This window comes from Orbicella faveolata, unplaced genomic scaffold, assembly GCF_042242905.1.
Source record: "Orbicella faveolata isolate gen_17 unplaced genomic scaffold, um_ofav_v1 contig_1, whole genome shotgun sequence".
In the NCBI taxonomy this organism is placed as follows: Eukaryota; Metazoa; Cnidaria; class Anthozoa; order Scleractinia; family Merulinidae; genus Orbicella; species Orbicella faveolata.
In genome coordinates, this window is record NW_028301536.1 from 10,516,873 (window position 1) to 10,535,801 (window position 18,929).

General features: G+C 45.0%; 2 protein-coding genes and 1 pseudogene across 3 annotated transcripts in view; all 3 read right to left on the bottom strand.

Moving 5' to 3' along the window:
* The window catches only part of LOC110047378 (rhotekin-like), a 66,465-nt gene that overhangs the window by 24,111 nt on the left and 23,425 nt on the right, over nt 1-18,929 (bottom strand). The gene's annotated exons all lie outside the window — the stretch shown is intronic.
* Nucleotides 5,677-6,478, bottom strand: LOC149118045 (uncharacterized). The gene has a single exon (XM_089288665.1). The coding sequence runs from the start codon at nt 6,468-6,470 to the stop codon at nt 5,982-5,984; it is 489 nt and encodes a 162-aa protein (XP_089144791.1). The 5' UTR covers nt 6,471-6,478; the 3' UTR covers nt 5,677-5,981.
* LOC149118046 (uncharacterized) lies at nt 6,739-11,730 on the bottom strand (annotated as a pseudogene).

Below are 18,929 nucleotides of genomic sequence, written 5' to 3' on the forward strand. Positions count from 1 at the left end.
AAGAAAAGTTCGCGGATTTGGTAGAACAAGAATTACAAAGGTTAAAAAGCGCAAAAGTGAGCTTTGCGTTAGAAGCAAAGTTTTCAATAGAAAGAGACGGAAAAACGCAAGAAATAATGCACTATTTTCATGGCAAAAATAACCAACCGTACCTTTTCATTAGGGCAGATAAGGCGGAGATGGAGAAAAAATTCGACGAGTTTATCGGAATCACACAAGGAGAAGTAGAGCACTGGTCAGCGAGAGGATCAGGATGGGTATTAGTAGGGATAACGATCGCATACGTGGATGTGGAAATCTATATACCAATTCCTGGAGGAACCTATTTGCCTCTTCCAGCTTGGCTGGCAAACAAGAAGGCAATAATCAACGTGAAAAACAGAGACAACGAATGCCTGAAGTGGGCTATCAGAGCTGCTTTATTTCCTCCAAAAGATGGGAATCACGCGGAAAGAACAAGCAAATATTCGGTTAACAACGGTATTAACTACGAAGGCATCAATTTCCCAACACCGGTAAAACAGATAGACAAGCTTGAGGCTCAAAACAAAAACCTCGCAATAACTTTATTTGGCTATGAAAACAAAAATGTGTTCCCGCTCAGGCTTAGTGGCAGAAGAGAAGAAAAGAACGTGAAGCAGGTAAACCTGATACTAATTGAGTCAGGGGAAATACAGCACTACTGTTGTGTAAAATGGGTGAGCGCTCCGCTGTTTGATAAGTCATTGAATAATAAAACTCACTATTGCTTGATGTGCTTGTCGCATTTCACAAAAGCTAACTTGCTTGAGGACCACAAAAAATATTGCAATGGTGTGAATGGCAGGCCGACAAGGATCAAGATGCCAGAGGAGGGGAAAAACACCCTTTCCTTCCAAAATCATCACAAACAGATGAAGATGCCCTACGTTATTTATGCGGACTTCAAGGCTTTAGTCAGAAAGATTCCCGGCTGTGAGCGTGGGCCAGAGAGAGCAAACAACCTACACAGAGAAGTCTGAAAGGCACGAGGCATGCGGGTATTCTTACATGGTGGTGACAAGCGACAGAGAGGTTTCAGGGTCAAAGGTTTACAGGGGCGAAAACGCGGTGGGAACGTTTTTAAGCAACATTCTGCAGGAAGAGGTGAAAAAAAGAGAGAGTTTGGCCGCACCAAAGCCGATGGTGATGGCGGATGAAGACTGGGAAAAATTCAAAAAAGCACCTGATTGCCACATTTGTAACAAAAGTCTGACAAAAGACGAATTCTTAGATTCTTTGCCTGTTTGGAACATCGAAGAAGCCGGTGAAGAAGGCAGTGAAAAATGCATATTGGGGCTAAGGCCACAAAAAATGTTTTTACATGGCACAGAAAGAGCAGAAATGGGGTGTTCAAAGGCTAAAAAGACTGGCAGACAAAAAAGACGAGTTGGAAGCAAAATCACAGGAAAATTGTAAGTACTGTGGAAACCCTTTACTTCAGAAAAACTTCAGAGACGCAGTAAAGGACCATTGCCACATAACGGGCAGGTACTGCAGAGCCGCGCACAACGAATGCAAAAAGAAATTGCGAATAAATCCCAAGACGGACCAAATACCAGTTGTATTTCACAACCTGAGGGGCTACGACGTGCACCATTTAATGCAAGCGATGTTGCAGCTGCAGAAAGAGGTGAAATGCGTCGCCAACAACATGGAGAAATATATCACATTTTCAGTCGGAGGTCTGCGTTTCATCGACAGCTTGAACTTTTTGCAAGGAAGCCTTGATTCACTTGTAAGCACAACACTGAAGGAGTCATTGAAAATAACATCAACGATTTCAAAAGACAGCATCCTTTACAAAAAAGGGATCTACCCTTACGAGTACATGGACTCATGGGAAAGATTTAGCGAGACAAGGCTTCCGGACAAAGAGAAGTTTTACAGCAAGCTGAATGACGAGCACATAACAGACGAAGAGTACGCGCACGCGCAGACCATCTGGGAGGCTTTTGAATGCAAAACGCTGGGCGATTATCACGACCTTTATGTGAAAACGGATGTCGCACTTCTTGCGGATGTTTTTGAGAACTTCCGAAACCTGTGCCAAGAGCAGTATGGGTTAGAACCAGCGCATTATTTCACGTCACCAGGCCTGAGCTGGGACGTGCTCCTGAAAAAGACGGGGATCGAGCTTGAGTTATTCAGACCTTGAAATGCATCTATTCGTGGAAAGGGGAATGTAGGGCGGAATCTCCATGGTGAGCAAGAGATACGCAAATGCAAACAACCCGCTAGTACCGGGATACGACCCCAGCAAGCCAAAAAAATACATCATGTATCTCGATGCAAACAACCTTTACGGATGGGCAATGAGCAAGCCCCTCCCAAAAAGAGATTTCAAATGGAAACGTGTTATGCCCACAGAGGAGGAGATCCTGAAGAAAAAAGAAAATGCAAAGAATGGGTGGATTCTTGAAGTTCATCTTGAATATCCAGCAGAACTGCATGAGGAGCACAACAGCTATCCCCTGGCGCCGGAGAAAAAGGCCATGAAAAAGGAATGGATGTCGGCCTACCAAAAGAGGTTGATGAAAGACCTGGAGCTGAAACCCCCGGACAGCAAGAAGCTGCTGCTGACACTTGAAGACAAAAGCAACTACGTCGTGCATTACAGAAACTTGCAGTTTTATCTGAAGCAGGGCATGAAACTGAAGCACGTGCACAGGGTGTTGGAGTTCGAACAACAATGCTGGATGGAGCCGTACATCAGGATGAATACACAATTCAGAAAAAAACGCAAAGAGTGACTTTGAAAAGAACTTTTACAAGCTCATGAATAACTCAGTTTTCGGCAAAACCATGGAAAACCTGCGTAACCGTGTTGACATAAAAATAGTGCGCACCAATGAGACGAAGAAAATAAGGAAATTGGTTGTCAGCCCTTTGTTCTCAAGGCATGTTTTCTTTTCAAATGACCTGGTTGGAATTGACATGCAAAAAAGCAAGCTCCTTCTCAACAAGCCGGTCTACACGGGGATGACGATCCTTGACAACAGCAAGATCCTGATGTACGACTTCTTTTACAAGCTAAAAACAATACGGCTCAAGGTGCGAGCTCTTGTACACAGACACTGACAGCCTTCTGTTTGAGATCAAAACGGATGACGTCTACAAAGACATCGAAACGAACAAAAATCTGTATGATACGAGCGACTATCCGAAGGAGCATCCACTCCACTCAAACACCAACAAAAAGGTCTTGGGCAAAATGAAAGACGAATGTGCCGGAACCCCAATAGCAGAGTGTGTGTGTCTGAGACCGAAAATGTACTCTATCCTGAAGGCGGACGAAAAAAATATCAAAAAAGCAAAGGGTGTAAAAAAGAACGTTGTCAAGAAACAAATAATGCATGAACAGTACAAGGAAATGCTTTTTTGGTGCGAAGCAGCTAACGCATGGAATGAACATTCTTCAAAGCAAGGGACACGAGATCTATGACATGCATCTAAACAAAATTTCCCTTTCACCATTTGATTCGAAGCGATGGATAAGTGATGATGGTATCCGTACAAAAGCTTATTGGTACAACATCTACATGGATATATTGCCTTCATTCACAGATGATGAACTTAGAGAGTTGGAAACCGAAGTTTCAAAGTTGCTCAGGGGGTAATTGTGTGTTTGGAGGGACAACGAGCAGTTCTTCATGCACGAAGCCGCGCTGGGGACCATCACGTAAATAGTACAGAAGGGGTTGATCCGGTTTCATAAAAGATCTTTCAATGCTGTAAACCTTCAAAGACCAGATTGGATCTGTGGCTCTTTTTACACCGCCTTCAAGCTCTCTGGGCTGGTAGGAATAACGAACTTGGACAAGAGAGGGGAGTATTTTTTCGTTTTTTCCAACAGGCCTTGAATAAGATGTCGATGGCCTTGCATAAACAGCTTTTTCTTTGATGGTAACGGCGGGTTTCTTGCTGATAAGGCTTGTTACCTCGTTGTTCAAAGCCAAAACAACTTCTGGAAGTCTTTTCACCCAGGCAGTGGACCGCTGGCCCTGAGGGAGTCGCATTTCCACAGCGTACTGGTGCCTGAAAAAACGCTCAGCCAGGGTGCGGTTGAAACGTTCAACAATGGCCTGGTCATGGTGAATGTCAACACGCCTGCGCCGGATATATGTTTTGTGCTTTTCCATCTCTTTTGTGACAGCGCCCATGAATTCGCGCCCGGGGTCAACCTGCAGCATTTGAGGCCATTTCAGAGGCGTGCACTTGTAAATCTTCTGAAAGGCCTGGGCGACCTCATCAGAATTTTTCAAAGTCAGGGGTTCGGCCTCTTTGTAGCGGCTGGCCACGTCGACAACGGTCAGCGTATTTGAAAACTTTGCGCCTCTGGGGCGGTTTGCCATGCGGCAGAAAAAGAAGGTCCGCCTGGTGGACCTTGTTGGGTGTGGGAACGTCGAATTTCAGCCGAGGAATTCGCCTCGGCGCGGGGAGGAATATCTGCCAGAGTGCTTGCTTGATCAGCCACCTTTTTGCAGTTTCTTCAGGTACTTTGGCAGCTTCGCCTAATTTTTTGATCGTGGCGATACCTTTCCAGTAGCCCCCGGGGCCGTAGTATATCTTTGCGAGTTTGGAGTCCATAGCGTTCTATAAGTATGTGTGAAAAAGTTTAAAGGAACCGGAAGGCTGCGTAGCCCAGAGCGAGCACCCCGGTGCCCACGAACATGAGTTCACCATTTTTCTGCTGCTCACTTGGCTGATAGAAATCTGAGAACTTGGGCTCTTTGGGGGGTATCATTTGTTCATCAGGATGTGCCTGGTTGTAGAGTTTGAACGCATAGTCAGTGTTGGTGAAGTTCTGCTTGGCCTCTGCCTTTATTTGTGTGTTGGTTGCAATCCAGTGCAGTCTCGCGTGTATTTGGCATAGGCCGCTTGGTACGCCTCGAGAGCTTTGTCATGGCGCTTTTTTTCTTCAAGTGCAGCTTTGTCGCCCCCGCCAAGCGACCTCGCCAGATAATTTCCGCCGATAAAAGCCGCGGCGTTCAATAGAGCCCCGCCAACCATAATCGCGATGCTTGCCATGGTTATATATATTGGAAGCTTTTTTCAGATGCTGTGGGGTGGGAAAGATCTTTTTTTGATCCTCGAGGTTCTTCTTGTCTTCCGCACGCATTTGCACGTTGGTCGAAATCCAGTTGAGAAGTTTTTTGGGTTCAGTCTTGTTTTTTTCTCAAACCTTTAGATATGCCTCGACGTCTTGATCGTAGCTCTTTTCAAGAGACTCTGCATTTACATGCATGTTTGCCACAGCCTAGCCGAAAACTTCTTTTTGGCGGTTGAGAAGTAATTCATCGTAAACCTCTAGAAAATCCTTGACTGCTTCATCGTAGCTCTTTTCTTTTTCTCTCACGTCTCTCAAAACAGCCTTGTAAACATTATCCCTGATGCTTACAATAGCCATGGTGCAATATAAGAGATTTTTTTTCTTCAAATCATTAATTTCAGATGCTGGTGGGATGGATTTTTTGGTCCTCTAGGTACTCTTTGAGCGCGATGCTACCCGCCATCACGGCGGTGGACTTGAAGTAATTCATCGCACTACTGCTGGGATCAGAAGTAAAATTCTCTTTTACAACTTTTTTTGCGGCCCAGCCGATGCCAGCAGCTAATCCAGTGATAGTAGCGGCGTCAATGATGGTCTTGACAAGCTTATTGTTTTTTTCAGACATGGTGCGTTCGATATTAGGAAAATAACAAAAGTTTAAAATAAAATTAATCTGTCTTTCCCGCGGCTTCTTCTTCTTCTATTCTTCTTATTTCTTCTTCTTCTTCTATTCTTCTTCTTTCCTCTCCATCCTTATCAATAAATGCTGCACTCAGAAGATTGATGATTGTATCATAGGCCTTTATGGTTAAGTCGTGCCATAACAACAAGATGCCAAAAATTGCGGCTGAAGAGATGAGAATCTGGGGAACGTCAACTTTAAGCATGTTTATATTCCACTCGGAAAAGTTTAAATCATTTTTTTAAAACCTTTTGGCTGTGTCGCGTGAGCAGGTTCTGGCTCAACACAAGCGGGCTCAGGCATGGGCTCAGGCGTTTTTTTGGCAAATACGGCCTTGAGCTCTTCCCTTTTGTAATAAATCCTGACCAGTGAAACGACTAAGCTGCCAACAGCAAGCCATTGGGTGGTGCCGAGGCTGCTATTTTTTTCTCCGCTGCACTTTGGGCTTTCGCCTTCTGTAGTCGGGGCTGGCTTAGGGGCTGCTGTGGTGGCTTTCGCCTTATTACTTGCGATATAAGCCTCAGCAGCTTTTTTCTGTTGTTCCCGGGCCAGCTGCGTTCTTTCAGCAAAAATTTTTCCAGCAGCCACACGCTTGGGATTTTTTATGCGCTGCGTTGTCGTTGTTGCAGTCGGAGTTGTTGCTTGCTGTGTGATATCGACGGCAGGTGCTGTCTGGGTCTCGCCCTGAGGTGCAGTCTCAGATTGTTCGGTAGACATTCTGAAACAAATGCGTATGCTGAGCAAATATAATAATGCTTAGAAATTACTCTGCTGTCGTTCTGCAATCACTCAGCGGGCGTTGAGGATGCTGTTGAGGAATTTCTTCCAATTTTGCTTCGTCCCTTCTCTCCAAATGCGAGTTAAAATCAATATGTTTTGTGGTGATCAGCGCCACGTTGGCTGCAGCAAGAAACTGGCTGCACTTCAAAGCAAGGTTGCAGGCCACATTGGAGAGCTCTTTGTTTATGATGTAGCCGTTTCTGAGTTCTTTTTGGTAAGCGTCGATGTCTTTGATGTTAAGGGTCATTCCGACCACTTTGGATACAAGAAAAATAAAGCTGTCGATCAGGCTTTCTGTTGTCTTTGAGCCCATGTACGTCTCGTAGCATTTGGTGTATTTCTCGACATCTTTGTCACTCAGGCGCTTCACCTGCTCGTGGGTTAACTGCACTCTGATGGCCTCTTTGGCTTTTCCTGTGGATACCAGCATGGCCAGCTGCTCACGAAGAGCAGGAATGTCAGGTCCGGGGGCGGTTGGAACAAGGCCACCTGCTGGACCACTCAGCGGATCGGGCTCGGTTTGATGAAGGTTCATAACTTCTGCTAATGCGGCCTCTTCTTCAGCCATTGTTCAAGGCTATATTCAACTTTCATTTTTTTATTCAAAATAACTTTACCCTGTAGGGGTGGCGAAGCGAGAACACAAGATAAGAGAACTTTCGCTCCTTCAGTTTGGAAATCAGACCTTTGTACTCATCCTGAGAGAGTTCGCCAGCATAATCATCAAAAATAGCTTTCGTGGTCTTGGCCGAGGGGGTGTAAAAGAGAACGATTGCCGCCGCGTTCTCGCGGAAGGAAGCTGTTATGCCGGTCATCTTCTGAGTCAGCACCCAAACGCTGATGCCTATATGTCTAGCAGAAAAGGCGAGATTCACCAGTTCGCCTGTATGGCCTTTCACATCTTTGGAGGCTGTGCAGTCATCGAGTATTATGAGAGCGTTGGTGCCCTCGAAAAGCCATCTCACTAGCTCCAACCACTTTTCCACGTCGTGCTGCTCGCATACTATCACATTCATTCTTGGATCATTTTCACCAATTCTGTGGTAGGTCTTGTTGTGCGCGAATGTTGGGCAGATTAGAATGATGTAGTCGAACTTGAAGCGGAAAGTGCTGTAGATCTGGTCCACCACAAACCTTGATTTGCCTGAATTAGTCGGCCCCACAATGAGAAAGTTGAAGGGTATCTTGCTTGGGTCCATGTTCATATACAATTCTGCACAGAATCAAACTGTCTGTCAATAATGTTGTACTGGGAGTCGGCAATGACGAATATGTGGCAGTTCACATTGCCCGAGCCTTCGGCTTTCCACTCAATTTCCGGCTGGACACCGTCTGTACTGTTCACAAGGCACGTGCTGCTTCCATGCATTGACTGATCCGACATGGAACGCATATCAATCACAAGCCCGAACTTATCACCGGTGTAAAAATTTTCCAAATTCATGTGCTCGGTTTTATTTTTTTCTTTCACAAAGAAGCGGTGGGCCTCTTCCCACATGTCCTTGCCTTCGAGGCCATTGTCGTAAATCATGTTGGGCGAGCCGTTGATCGTGACGCTGACTTTCGTCAGATCCGGGAAGACGTATTTTTCTGAATCTCTGGTGCCATCACCATACAGCTCTATGAACAGTAGCAGGATGGCTTTTAGTGACCTTTTTTGGGCGTTGACTTTGATGTTCATCCTTGTGTCGGTGTCTTTTTTGAAGATCACCACTTCAGAACGCATCACGTGGTCATAGGCGAACTCTTTGCCGCTAGAGTAAACACTGCACGCCTCATCTGCCAGAGTCTTGCAGCGGATCATTTTGTACTCGAGCTGGATGTTGGTCAGCTTATATTTCAGTTCGGTTTTTTCAGAGCCTTTGACCACATGTTCAGCTTCAGCAAGGGTTACTTCGAATACGAGGTCGTTGTAAAGGGCCTGGGGGTAGAAAACACCGGGGTCAGATACGATCTGATGGTCTTAGCCTGATCCGATACTTGCTTCCGTATACCTCTTTCAGCCTGTTTTCAGCGTTGACGCCCGAGGTTTTCTTGTCTCCTGTGCCTGAGCGGATCTTGCATAGATCCTCACTCTGAATCCGTTCGAGAATCATGCCGTCTCGCTTTTCCTGCAAAAGGAAAAGGTCATCAAAGATTTTGTAGATGCCATAGCCAACCGTGTCTTGCAGGGTATTGCCTCCAAACTTCACAACCAGCCTATCAACGAGCGCCCGCGTGACATTCTGGACAAGGAAGTTGTTGGTGTGCCCTCCAGAAAGGTCGATGTCAAAGACAAGCGCTAGCGAGCCCGGCACCAGAACCTCGTTCACGTTCAGCTTGGGCACTGACACAAACAGCGTATTGCCGGGGTTGGCTTCAGAGCGAGCAAAGGTGATTCGCTTGACCGCGCACTCGGCCTGCATGGCACGTAATTCCTTTTTTGTGTACTTTGGGCGAAGGTTCTCTGGCACTGACATTGTATTAATACACTGGCGATTATTTTTCTAATTTAAAAAAACATAATTGGAATATATTGCTATGGGGGAACGTGAAGGGACTGGCTTTGAAAACCCTTCTTTTGACCCAGACTATTGGGATGACGATGATGAAAGTAGAGATGCCGACAAAACGAATCCTTTCATCCAAACTCTGCTTCTTCAACAGGCCCTTCTGGTGAAGAAATTCCAATGCAGACAATGCAGAATGAAAAAAGCGGGATGTCTGAAACTTCTTATGCGGAAACCCCTTTCACCGGAGCTCAGGCCCTGAGTGAACATGTGTGGGTTGCTGCAAAAGATCTCTTCCCAGACATGAGCTCAAGCGAGCTTGAGGTTTCATACAGCTCAAAGAATAAGCTCCAAGTCAAAATGTTTGGAGCTGGCAAAAAAACGTATGACCTGTTTACCAAAGACAAGACGGGAAGAGATCAGATTAATCCAAAACTTTCGAAAGAAATAAAAAAAGCTCTCAGGGCTTCCAAATATGAGCAGGATCAACAGGAGTTACAAAAAAACAAAAAGAGCTCAAAAAGAAGCGATACGAGGATTCACAGAAAGAAAAAAATAAAAATAAAATGGATGAAATAAGAGAAGTCATGAGGAAGAAAAATCAACAGATAGAAGATATTGAAAATGCTGGTGGTTCACAAGAAGAAGTTGACAAACTTAAAAGAGAAGTGAGCAGTCTCGAAATAGAACATCAAAAGGCAAGAAGCGCATATGAGGGAAGTGTTCAAGCGGAAAAAGATAGATCAATATTGGAGGAAGATATTCAGGTGCTGGAAGATTCACAAGCAGTAGATATAGCAGAAAAAGAAAAGGAAGATGTGCGTGAAGCTCTGAAAGCAATAAAGAAACGAAAAGAAGCACTTGAGCAGAGAAGGAAGTTTGAATTCAAAAAGTTGTTGGATAATGAAGAAACAGACTTTACACCCGAACGAAAACAAGAAGCAGAAAAAAAAATTTCAGATATTGATCAAGAAAGAAAAAGACTGAACGAAGAAGAAAAAGAGTTCCAAGCAATACTTGGTGTGAAAAATGAATACATGGAAAGAGAAATGAAACTTCTACAAATTGATAAAGAAGAACTGGAAAAGTCGCAGGAAAAAGACCTTGAGATTATGAACGATAAAGATGCGGCACCTTACGAAAAAGATGCAGCAGAAGAGTGGAGTGGTGTGAAAAAGAGATCAGTCAAGTTGATGCCCGGATTGAAGAAATCAGGAGAGATGCCACTCAGCTTGAAGATGGAGAGAAGACCCCTTGGGAAAGAGTGAAACACATCTGCAAAAAATATGGGGTGACAGTAACAGCAATATTTCTTGCTGCGGGGGCCACAATCGGAGCTGTCATCGCAGCCCTCACCAGAGGTTTGAAAGCCACCGGTAAGGCTTTGGGGAAAGGCCTAAAAGATATTGGCGCGAAACTTGCTTCTATTCTGCCTGGGCTGATTGACTCGATTGTGAGCTTTCTATTCAAAGCCGCTGGCCAAGTCATCAGGTTTCTGGCCAAGCACACCTGGCTGCTTACTCTTGCCACGGTGGCCTTTTTGTTCGAAGCATATTTTAAAAAGCAGCGTTAACTTTACCGCCAAGCCATGAACAGCAAAGCCAATAATCCTACTACACCGGCAATGACAGCTGTTTTGTTTATTTCGTGTTGCAGTGTTTTATCTAGAGCCTTTGGCTCAATTTTTTGCACCGTTGGCTGTGCTTGCTGAGTTTCGAGATTCTGCTGTTGCGGCTTTGTGTATCGGGTTGGAAGGATGGCTGTTGGGAGGGTTAATTTTTGACGGGACGCCTGCCATGAGTTTGAGCGCAGCTTTTTTTGTCTCTGGGTTTACCTCATAGTTGACCCCAGGTTTCAACCCGGAGACCGCCTGTTTCAGCTTGTTGTTGTAACCGATTGTGCTTTCGGTGTTGATTATCATTTGCGCGGGCATAAGCCAGGCCACGGAGGCTACAGCAAGATTGAACCTGACCTTCGCTTGATCTACCGCGAGCTGGTACCTTTGCACGCTCTTGGCCAGGTCAGTCTGTCTGATCGAGTCTTCCACCAGAACAAGAAACTCTCTCTGGGCTTCTCTCGCCCGGCCGCCAGAGCCGAGAATGCTACTTCTCACGTTCACCTGCACGCCCAGGATGCAGTAAACGAAAACCTCGATTGACTGGTTGATTCTCGACAAGCCCGCCTGCGTCAAACCAGATGCTGTGTTTGGCGTGAACCAGTCCTATTGGGTATCAGAAGCGGGACCCGGCTCGATGTAATAAATCAGGTTTCCTTTTATCGCTTTCCCTCCTTCATCACTGAATTTGTTCCATCCCGGGTATAGGTAATCAGTTTTTGTGGCGCCGCTCGCATAGACGTAAACACTTCCCAGACCGTGGTTTGGCCCATAAGTGAAGTGAAAATCGCTCGAGGGGTCTATCCCGAACTCACTGCATAGCCTTTTGTACGAAACAGAGTCATAATGATTGTTGAATTGGTTGAAAGGAGGGTCTCTGGGCAAAACGCTCATGCTCTGAATTCGTCCTAGCTGGTACAAAGTGCGCCTGACGGTGAAATACACGTGGAATGTGTAAAAAGCTCTTCTCTGCGGGGGCAGATTTATTCCGTTGTCAAAGATTTCACGAGAAACTCCACACCCCTGTGTCGCGCAGAAAACCACGAAGTTGAGCTGTTGCGACCAATATTTCATGTCAGGCCCTCCTAACCAGTGTTTTGATTCGACTGTAGAAGTGTGCCTGAGTTTGGTTTTTTGAAATATTTCTCTGAATTTTGTCGTGAAATATTGGTCAGGCGTGACATAGATTTGGATTGCGTCGTTGAATATTTTCTTCAAGCTTGGCGCTTTCCCGTCGAAAGGTTCCGCAGGGAGTGCAAAAGAAACTTTTGAACCAAGTGGCGACAATTGATAAGGAAAACCCTCGCTGTCTCCCAAACAAAGCGCTTGTTTCATTTCCGCACTCCCATACCACCTGTCTGAGCCGAAGACGCTTTGTAATGAGCCTTCGCTTTCTTTGAAAAACACCTCTGCGGTTGCGTTATTTTTCTCGCTGATGCTTTCTTGTGAAACGAACCGGCTTTTTTCCACTTTTGGAAAGCGGTTTAAAAAACTTGTCCACGCCTTTTCCTTTGTGATTGCCGCTTTTTTCACAAACTCAAGATCTTTCCACAAATTCGCCATTGTATTTGAACAGAATTTTGTTTGTTAAATATAAAATGGTTGTTCTCACTATTGTCACACAAGAGAACGGAAAGACTATCTATTTTGAAGAGCGGATACCGAAAGTCCATTTCATGAAACTCATATCTTGTAGTTTATTCAACAGCTGGGACACTGAAAAAAGAAGGTTCACCCCCCTTGGGAGATAAAGACAAAGATAATGCTTTATCAATTAGTAAATTACTCCCAGGGCATTATAGTTTACAAAGATTGGCAACACAAATAGACAGTCTTTTCGACAAATATGGCTATAAACATTTGGGAACAGCAATAAATCAACCTGTTGGCCAGCTTGTAATCAGAAATTTTGGAACTGGGGCAAAACCTATTGAACTTGATTGCGATTTAGCCAATTTGCTTGGTATTGGGAGAAAGTTGCTGCCTATAACCTTCGTAAAAAGTCTTAATTCTCCAATGACATATTTTATTCATTGTGATTTGATCGACAAAGAACGGAATCTGTTCAATGGCAAAAGGTCAGATATCTTAGCCCTGTTTCATGTGAAAGGGAAGCCTTTTGAAAAGAAAAGCTACCAGGTTTTGCGTGACTGCTCTACAGACAAGTTTATAAAAAGCATCACTATTAGAATCAAAGATGAAAATGGCAAACTCTTTGATTTCAAAGGCTTCCTGCTTCTTTTTGAATTAGAGTTAAATTAAATTTCTTTATATACAATGTCTTCAGTAAATCTGTTGCCTTCCGCTCCTCCTGCCGTGCCTCTCTATCCAGTACTGGCGGCGCCTTCTGAATAAACGAGATTTCCAACGCTTTGGACTGTGAGGTCGGCCACTATCGCCTCGTTGCCAAAAAATACAAACGGGCAAGAAAATTCGTTAATTGGAGTGCTGCCGGCTCCAGTGTTCTCTCCGCAGCGTTTTCCAGCGCTAGTTTTTGGTCTGCTCTGTCTGTGGTTGGCCTGCCGGCAACAGTTCCTTTAGGCGGCGCTGGGGGGTGTTTCGCTCTCGTTTCTTCGGGGCTGATAATCGCCAGCAAAAAACTTGATTCGAAAATAAAAAAACATCAAGAGATTACCACGCTTGCCATTGCCAAGCAGGATACAATCAACAGATTGCTCTCCAAAGCTTTGAATAACAACGAAGTGTCTTCCCACGAGTTTGACACCATCCTTTCCAAGTTTCAAGAATATAACTCACTGAAGGAAAAAGTCCAAGCAAAGATGCTTCGCCAACCGTCAAAGAGAAAGCTTGCTGATGTTGATGTTTGGAAACTGGAGAAAGACATCCGCGGCAGACTTGAAGCTGAACTGATAAAAAAAATAACAGACCCCCCCACTTTGAACTGACTTTTAGAAACAGACGGTTTTATTTGCATATTATAAGAACAGCTCGTCAGTTTCCACTTGATTGCATTTCTCGCCCACGAGTATTTCACATCTGAGTGGCAAAAAAATGTTCGCGATATTACCCGAGAGATCATTGCTGCTATGTGTGATGACGCTGAGGTTTTTTACTAGGGCACCCCACCCTTTTCGCTAATGCTCCCTGCAAAAAAGGAACCACTCGTGCCAATCATAGGTCCAGGAGCATACTTTTAAAAAATTCTTGTACTCTGGGCTGTTTTTTATGAGAGGTATTAACTCCATCGGCGGGCTTAGCGATGCTTTATGAAGAGTTCCCTCCCTTTCGAAACAGGGGAAACATCCCTCGAAACGGCAGTTTGCATATTCAAAGCAAATTATCATTGGCACAATCTGCTGCATGTATTGGCAGAAAGGTAGTTTTGAAATATGCTCGTGTACCTTGTCCCAGTCCAAATCTGCTCGCTGGCAAATCTTTTTGGCGACATAATCCTTGTAAATTATCTCACGAAGATCTGGAGGGAGGTTTTTTATGGCATCGGAAAGTTGGCAGTTGCTTGATTGTTCAGCAGCCATCTCGGCGTATATACTGTGCGGATACTTCTTCAATAGGAAATATTTCTGGGCCACTTTTGTATATAATCAGTGCAGGCATTTTCGGTGTCACATCCGTGCTTTGTTTTCTTTTATGTTGTGTAACACACACAGAGACTACTGGTTCTGGGTACAGCATGTGAACAAATAACTGTTTTCAGCTGCTGAAACGACCCCCTACCGTTAAAGCTGAGCCTTGTGTGACGCCTTAACAGTGGGGGGTCGTTTCAGCAGCTGAAAACAGTGTGTGCATGCAATATCACTCACATTTTTTGGCCACTCTGGCGTGAAATATTCTTTCACAAGAAACGCAATCAAGTGTAAACACACCGTCATGTTTTTATAATATGCAAATGGCATCATGTGTTTTCAAATGTCAGTTCGAAGCCGTGGGGTTGGTTATTTTTTTTATGAATTTGGCTTCAACTTTGTCGCGGATCTATTTCTCTAGACAAACAGACAAACGCGTGGGCTGAATTCACAAAACAGTTCCCGAATGCTAATAAAAACCAATTTGTGGCACAAATCAACATCGATGGAAAGCACAAAATTACGGCAGAAATGTTTTTCAAGGCAGGGAAAGGCTCTCTCCAAAGCGTGTTTGGGTCAGACAGGCGTTACTGGAGCCAAAAAATGAAATCTGCTCTTGGTTTGGCAAGCACAGCAGGCTTCCCTTATCAATGGTCACCGATGAACACAAAAAAAGCGCTGCCAATCCCCCCAGTAAATTTTGAAGAAACGCCCGCAAGCCTGGGAAAACTCTTCAACAAACTCATTACCTTCTACGTGACCACAGACGTATTCTTTGTGACAAATTCAGAGAAATCTTTCAACAAACCAAGCTAATGCACAGAATGGCAGCTGAATCAAGGCAGTGGCTGGGTGGCCCTCACATGCAATATTGGCCACAGCAGCTCAACTTTGCTGTGTTTTGTGCAACACAGGGCTGTGGAATTTCGAGAGAAATCTTTGACAGCGGGGTGGCAATGCCGCCACAAATCAGGGCTTTTTATAAATTCCACCTATATTTCACAGTAAGACGAATTTTGTACCAGCTTGGTAGAATTCAGAGCATCAGCGCTTTGCCAGACCACCCAACCCTCAACAAATCCAACAACCATTTTGACTTGTATGCGCCCTGTCTCGCTATAAGAAGATTCTAGATTTGTCACGCTTGCCTCAGGAAGAAAATGCATTAAAGCATCCCATGAAGTTTGACTTTCAGCTTACGCCCCCAACAGAGAGGTTTCTTCAACATAAGAAGTGTCAGGCAGGCTGCTCCTCTCATGTTGCCTCAATTGTATTTCTATTTCTTTGCCTCCGTGGTAGGGAGTAGACAACGCGCCCGGCTGAAAGGGTTGTGTTCTGTTGACTTCTTGTTTGTCATCGTCATCATCATCGTTTTCAATCTGATAGTCAAGGTCTTGGTCATTGTAACCAAAATCACCGCAGCCTTCTGCCATCGCAATATATACTCCATGTATGTTCTTTTTAAATTAGAAAATAATCAAGGCTTAATATACCGTGTCGTCTGTGAACGTTCTGCCTTCCGCTCCTCCTGGTGAAATCCCGGACGTGCTGCTTCCAAGATACACGGCAAAATCTTTGGGGCCCATGAAGGGGCCATGCGCCGTCAAACAAATTACCTTCGATAAATCCAAAGCCGCCCCCGGTGAGACCCTGTAAGTTTCGGTGCCCAAGCTGAACGAAAACAAGGTGCTGGTGCCCGGTTTGCTGGCGCTGCACTTTGACACCGACCTGGAGGGCGGGCATGCCATTAACTTTCTCATTCAGAACGTTACACAGGCGCTGCTCAACAAGCTCATCATGAAGTTTGCGGGGACCACCCTTCAAGACACGGTGGGGTACGACATCTACAAAACGTTCGAAGACCTGTTCCTCTCTGTCAAAAAACGCGACAACATGACTCAGGAGGGGATCCAGAGCAATAAATTGAGCAAGATACGCTCAAACGCAGGCGACAAGGCAAGCGACCCTGCTGAAACCAAGCTCAATGAGATCTTCGGAAGCAAATGCTACATCAGGCTCGACCACCAGATCTTAACCGACCACGCATTTTCTACCCCAAGGCGCTGTACAACAAAGTGACGCTCGCCCCTTCTTCACAGGTGGTCAGAGGCTCAGACGCCACCAAGCTGAAATACAAGCTGACCAACATCCAGGTCGAGCACAAAATGATAAGCAGTGAGTTTCTCGGAGCTGAGGCGATCAGCATGTATCAGGCTGGCAAAGAGTTGGCTTGCAACCACATGATGCACCAAAAACCCGTGTCCTTTGAAAGAGGAGCAGATTCACGGCTGAAAATTCAAAGTCGATGCTCAGAGACAGTCCCTGAAAGGGATCCTCTTGCTTTTCATGGAGCCTTATGTCGCAGGTGCCTGGGACTTGGAAAAATACATCTTCCCTGACATCACCAAAGTCAGCGTCACCATCAACGGCTTGCCGAGCATGCTGTATAATGAAGGCATCGAAAGCAAGGACATGTGGAAATAGGCGAGCTGCTTCTTCGCGAAAGAAAAAAGCAAAACCGAACACATGATGCTGCAAAAGTTCTACACCGGCGACCGGTTTGGGCTGCTGATCGACCTGCACTCCATGGCCGACCAAACGATGCACAGCAGCAGCACGCGGCTTATGAACACCACAGATGGCATCCAGCTGGAAATTGAGCGGAAGACCACCAGCTCAAGCGTTGAGAATTGCCATATCTTCTTGATCTGCAACGCCAAATTTAACACCATTGGAAGACAGCTCGAATCTGTACTAAATTGATTGAACAAAAATCTGAAAACTAAAATGGACCCTGGCAACATCCCCTTTAACAAACTCATCATGGGCCCTACCAACTCAGGCAAAACGCAGTTTCACGTGAACCAGCTCTGTGGCCCTTTTCGTGGCAAATTTGATTACATCGCACTCATCTGCCCGACGTTTGCCCAAAACAAGACGCTTTTCCGCTTCGCTGAAAGAGATCCGCGGCTTTTTGTGGTCATCTGCGAGCAGCACAAAGCGGAACTTTGGCTGAAAAGGGCGAGTTTTGTTTTTGAAGGCGCTAACGCGCTGATTGTCCTTGATGACTGCACGGCCTCCAAAGATGTGAAAGGGCGCACCGGCGAGCTCGTTGAACTCGGCTTTTCTACCCACCACGCGAGCATCAGCGTGTGGGTGTTGACCCAGCAGCTCTAAAGCATCGCGAAGCCATTCTGTGAAAATGTAGCGGCTATCATGCTGTTCTACACCCCTTCGGCCAAGACCACAAAGGCAATTTTTGAAGAATATGCAGGAAAGCTTTTGCAGGATGACCTCAAGCAGCTGATTGCGAGGCTTAAAGAGAGAAAGTTCTCTCACTTTGTTTTCTCTCTTCACTACCCGTACAAGATTCAAGATTAAATTTTCAAATTAAAAAAAGAAAAAAGTTAACTAAATGGCACCCATTACAGATGACCATATGAAAGTTATGGAAGAAGTTGCTCAGATGCTCAAAACCGAGCCCTCAAACTCTCCCACCCCCACTCTTTTTCAGCCAGATATCCCAGCCCTCCAAGAAGAGCTTGCAATTCTGGTTTCTACAGGGAAATCAAAGGAAGCCATCGCAGTGCAGCTGACACAAGAGCAGGTTAAGCGATTAGAACCTAAAGATGTTGAAAATTACTACAAAAGGTATGAGACTTACGTGGACGTCAAGACCACTGAAACCTTTGTCGATAGCTTTATCTCGGTTTACACCAGGGGGGTTGGTATGTTTTTGTCGATTAAAGACATTGAAGCTCTGCAGAAAGATCTCAAAAAAGATTGTCATCACCAAAGAGTTGTCCACACTTGTCAGAAGTCTTGCTTTGAAATGTGGCCGGCTGCTCATGGTAGCCAACACAGCGCTGATCACAACTAAACATATCGATTTCAGTCCTGCTAAGAATTGCCAAGAAGTTGTTGAGCAAACTGCTGAATAATTAGTAAGCATTGCTCAGCAATTTCTCAATTAAATATTTTTTGTTGAATGAAATAATGGCAGATTCAGAAACCACACCTGACACACGAGATCAGGTAACTTCAAAAACACCACATACTGCACCTGTGAAAGAAAAAAACCCGAACAGGGTGGCTGTGGGCAAAGACGTCGCTGCGAAAACAAAACAGGCTCACGAAGAACAAAAAAAGCCACAGAAGACGCCTTAGCTGCGGCGCACGAAGTACAAAAAAAGCTGAAGCTGCCTTAGCTGCGGTACGCGTTGATTCGATCAATGAGACGCCCAAGACACCAAAAATGTTCATCAGACACCAAGGAAGACACAAAAAACGTTGATGAGGCGCCCAAGGAAGACACAAAAAAACACTATAAGCATGACTCAGTGGATTGGTATAGTCAGCATTGTGGTTTCCATCATTGGAATTTAATACAAATGCAAAGAGACAAAAAAGGTTTCAATCGACAGCCTGCTACGCCTCATCCATCTGTTTATACTCGACCGGTTGAGGCAATGCCTGTCCAAAGAAGAGTGCTATGGCATATGGATTGATATTTGAAAATAAAAAAGACGCACATTATACGATGTCAGACAACAAGCTCATTAATACGATCATGGATGCGGCCGTTCTCACCAGCTTAACCACCAGCAACAGCTGGATTGCGAAAAAAGTGGTGAAAGAGAACTTTACCTCTGACCCCAGCAGCAGCACCATGAACTATGCAAAATTCATGGCTGTACTCAAAAAATCGCACTCAAAAAATACCTTGAAGACCAAAAAATTCTTCCAA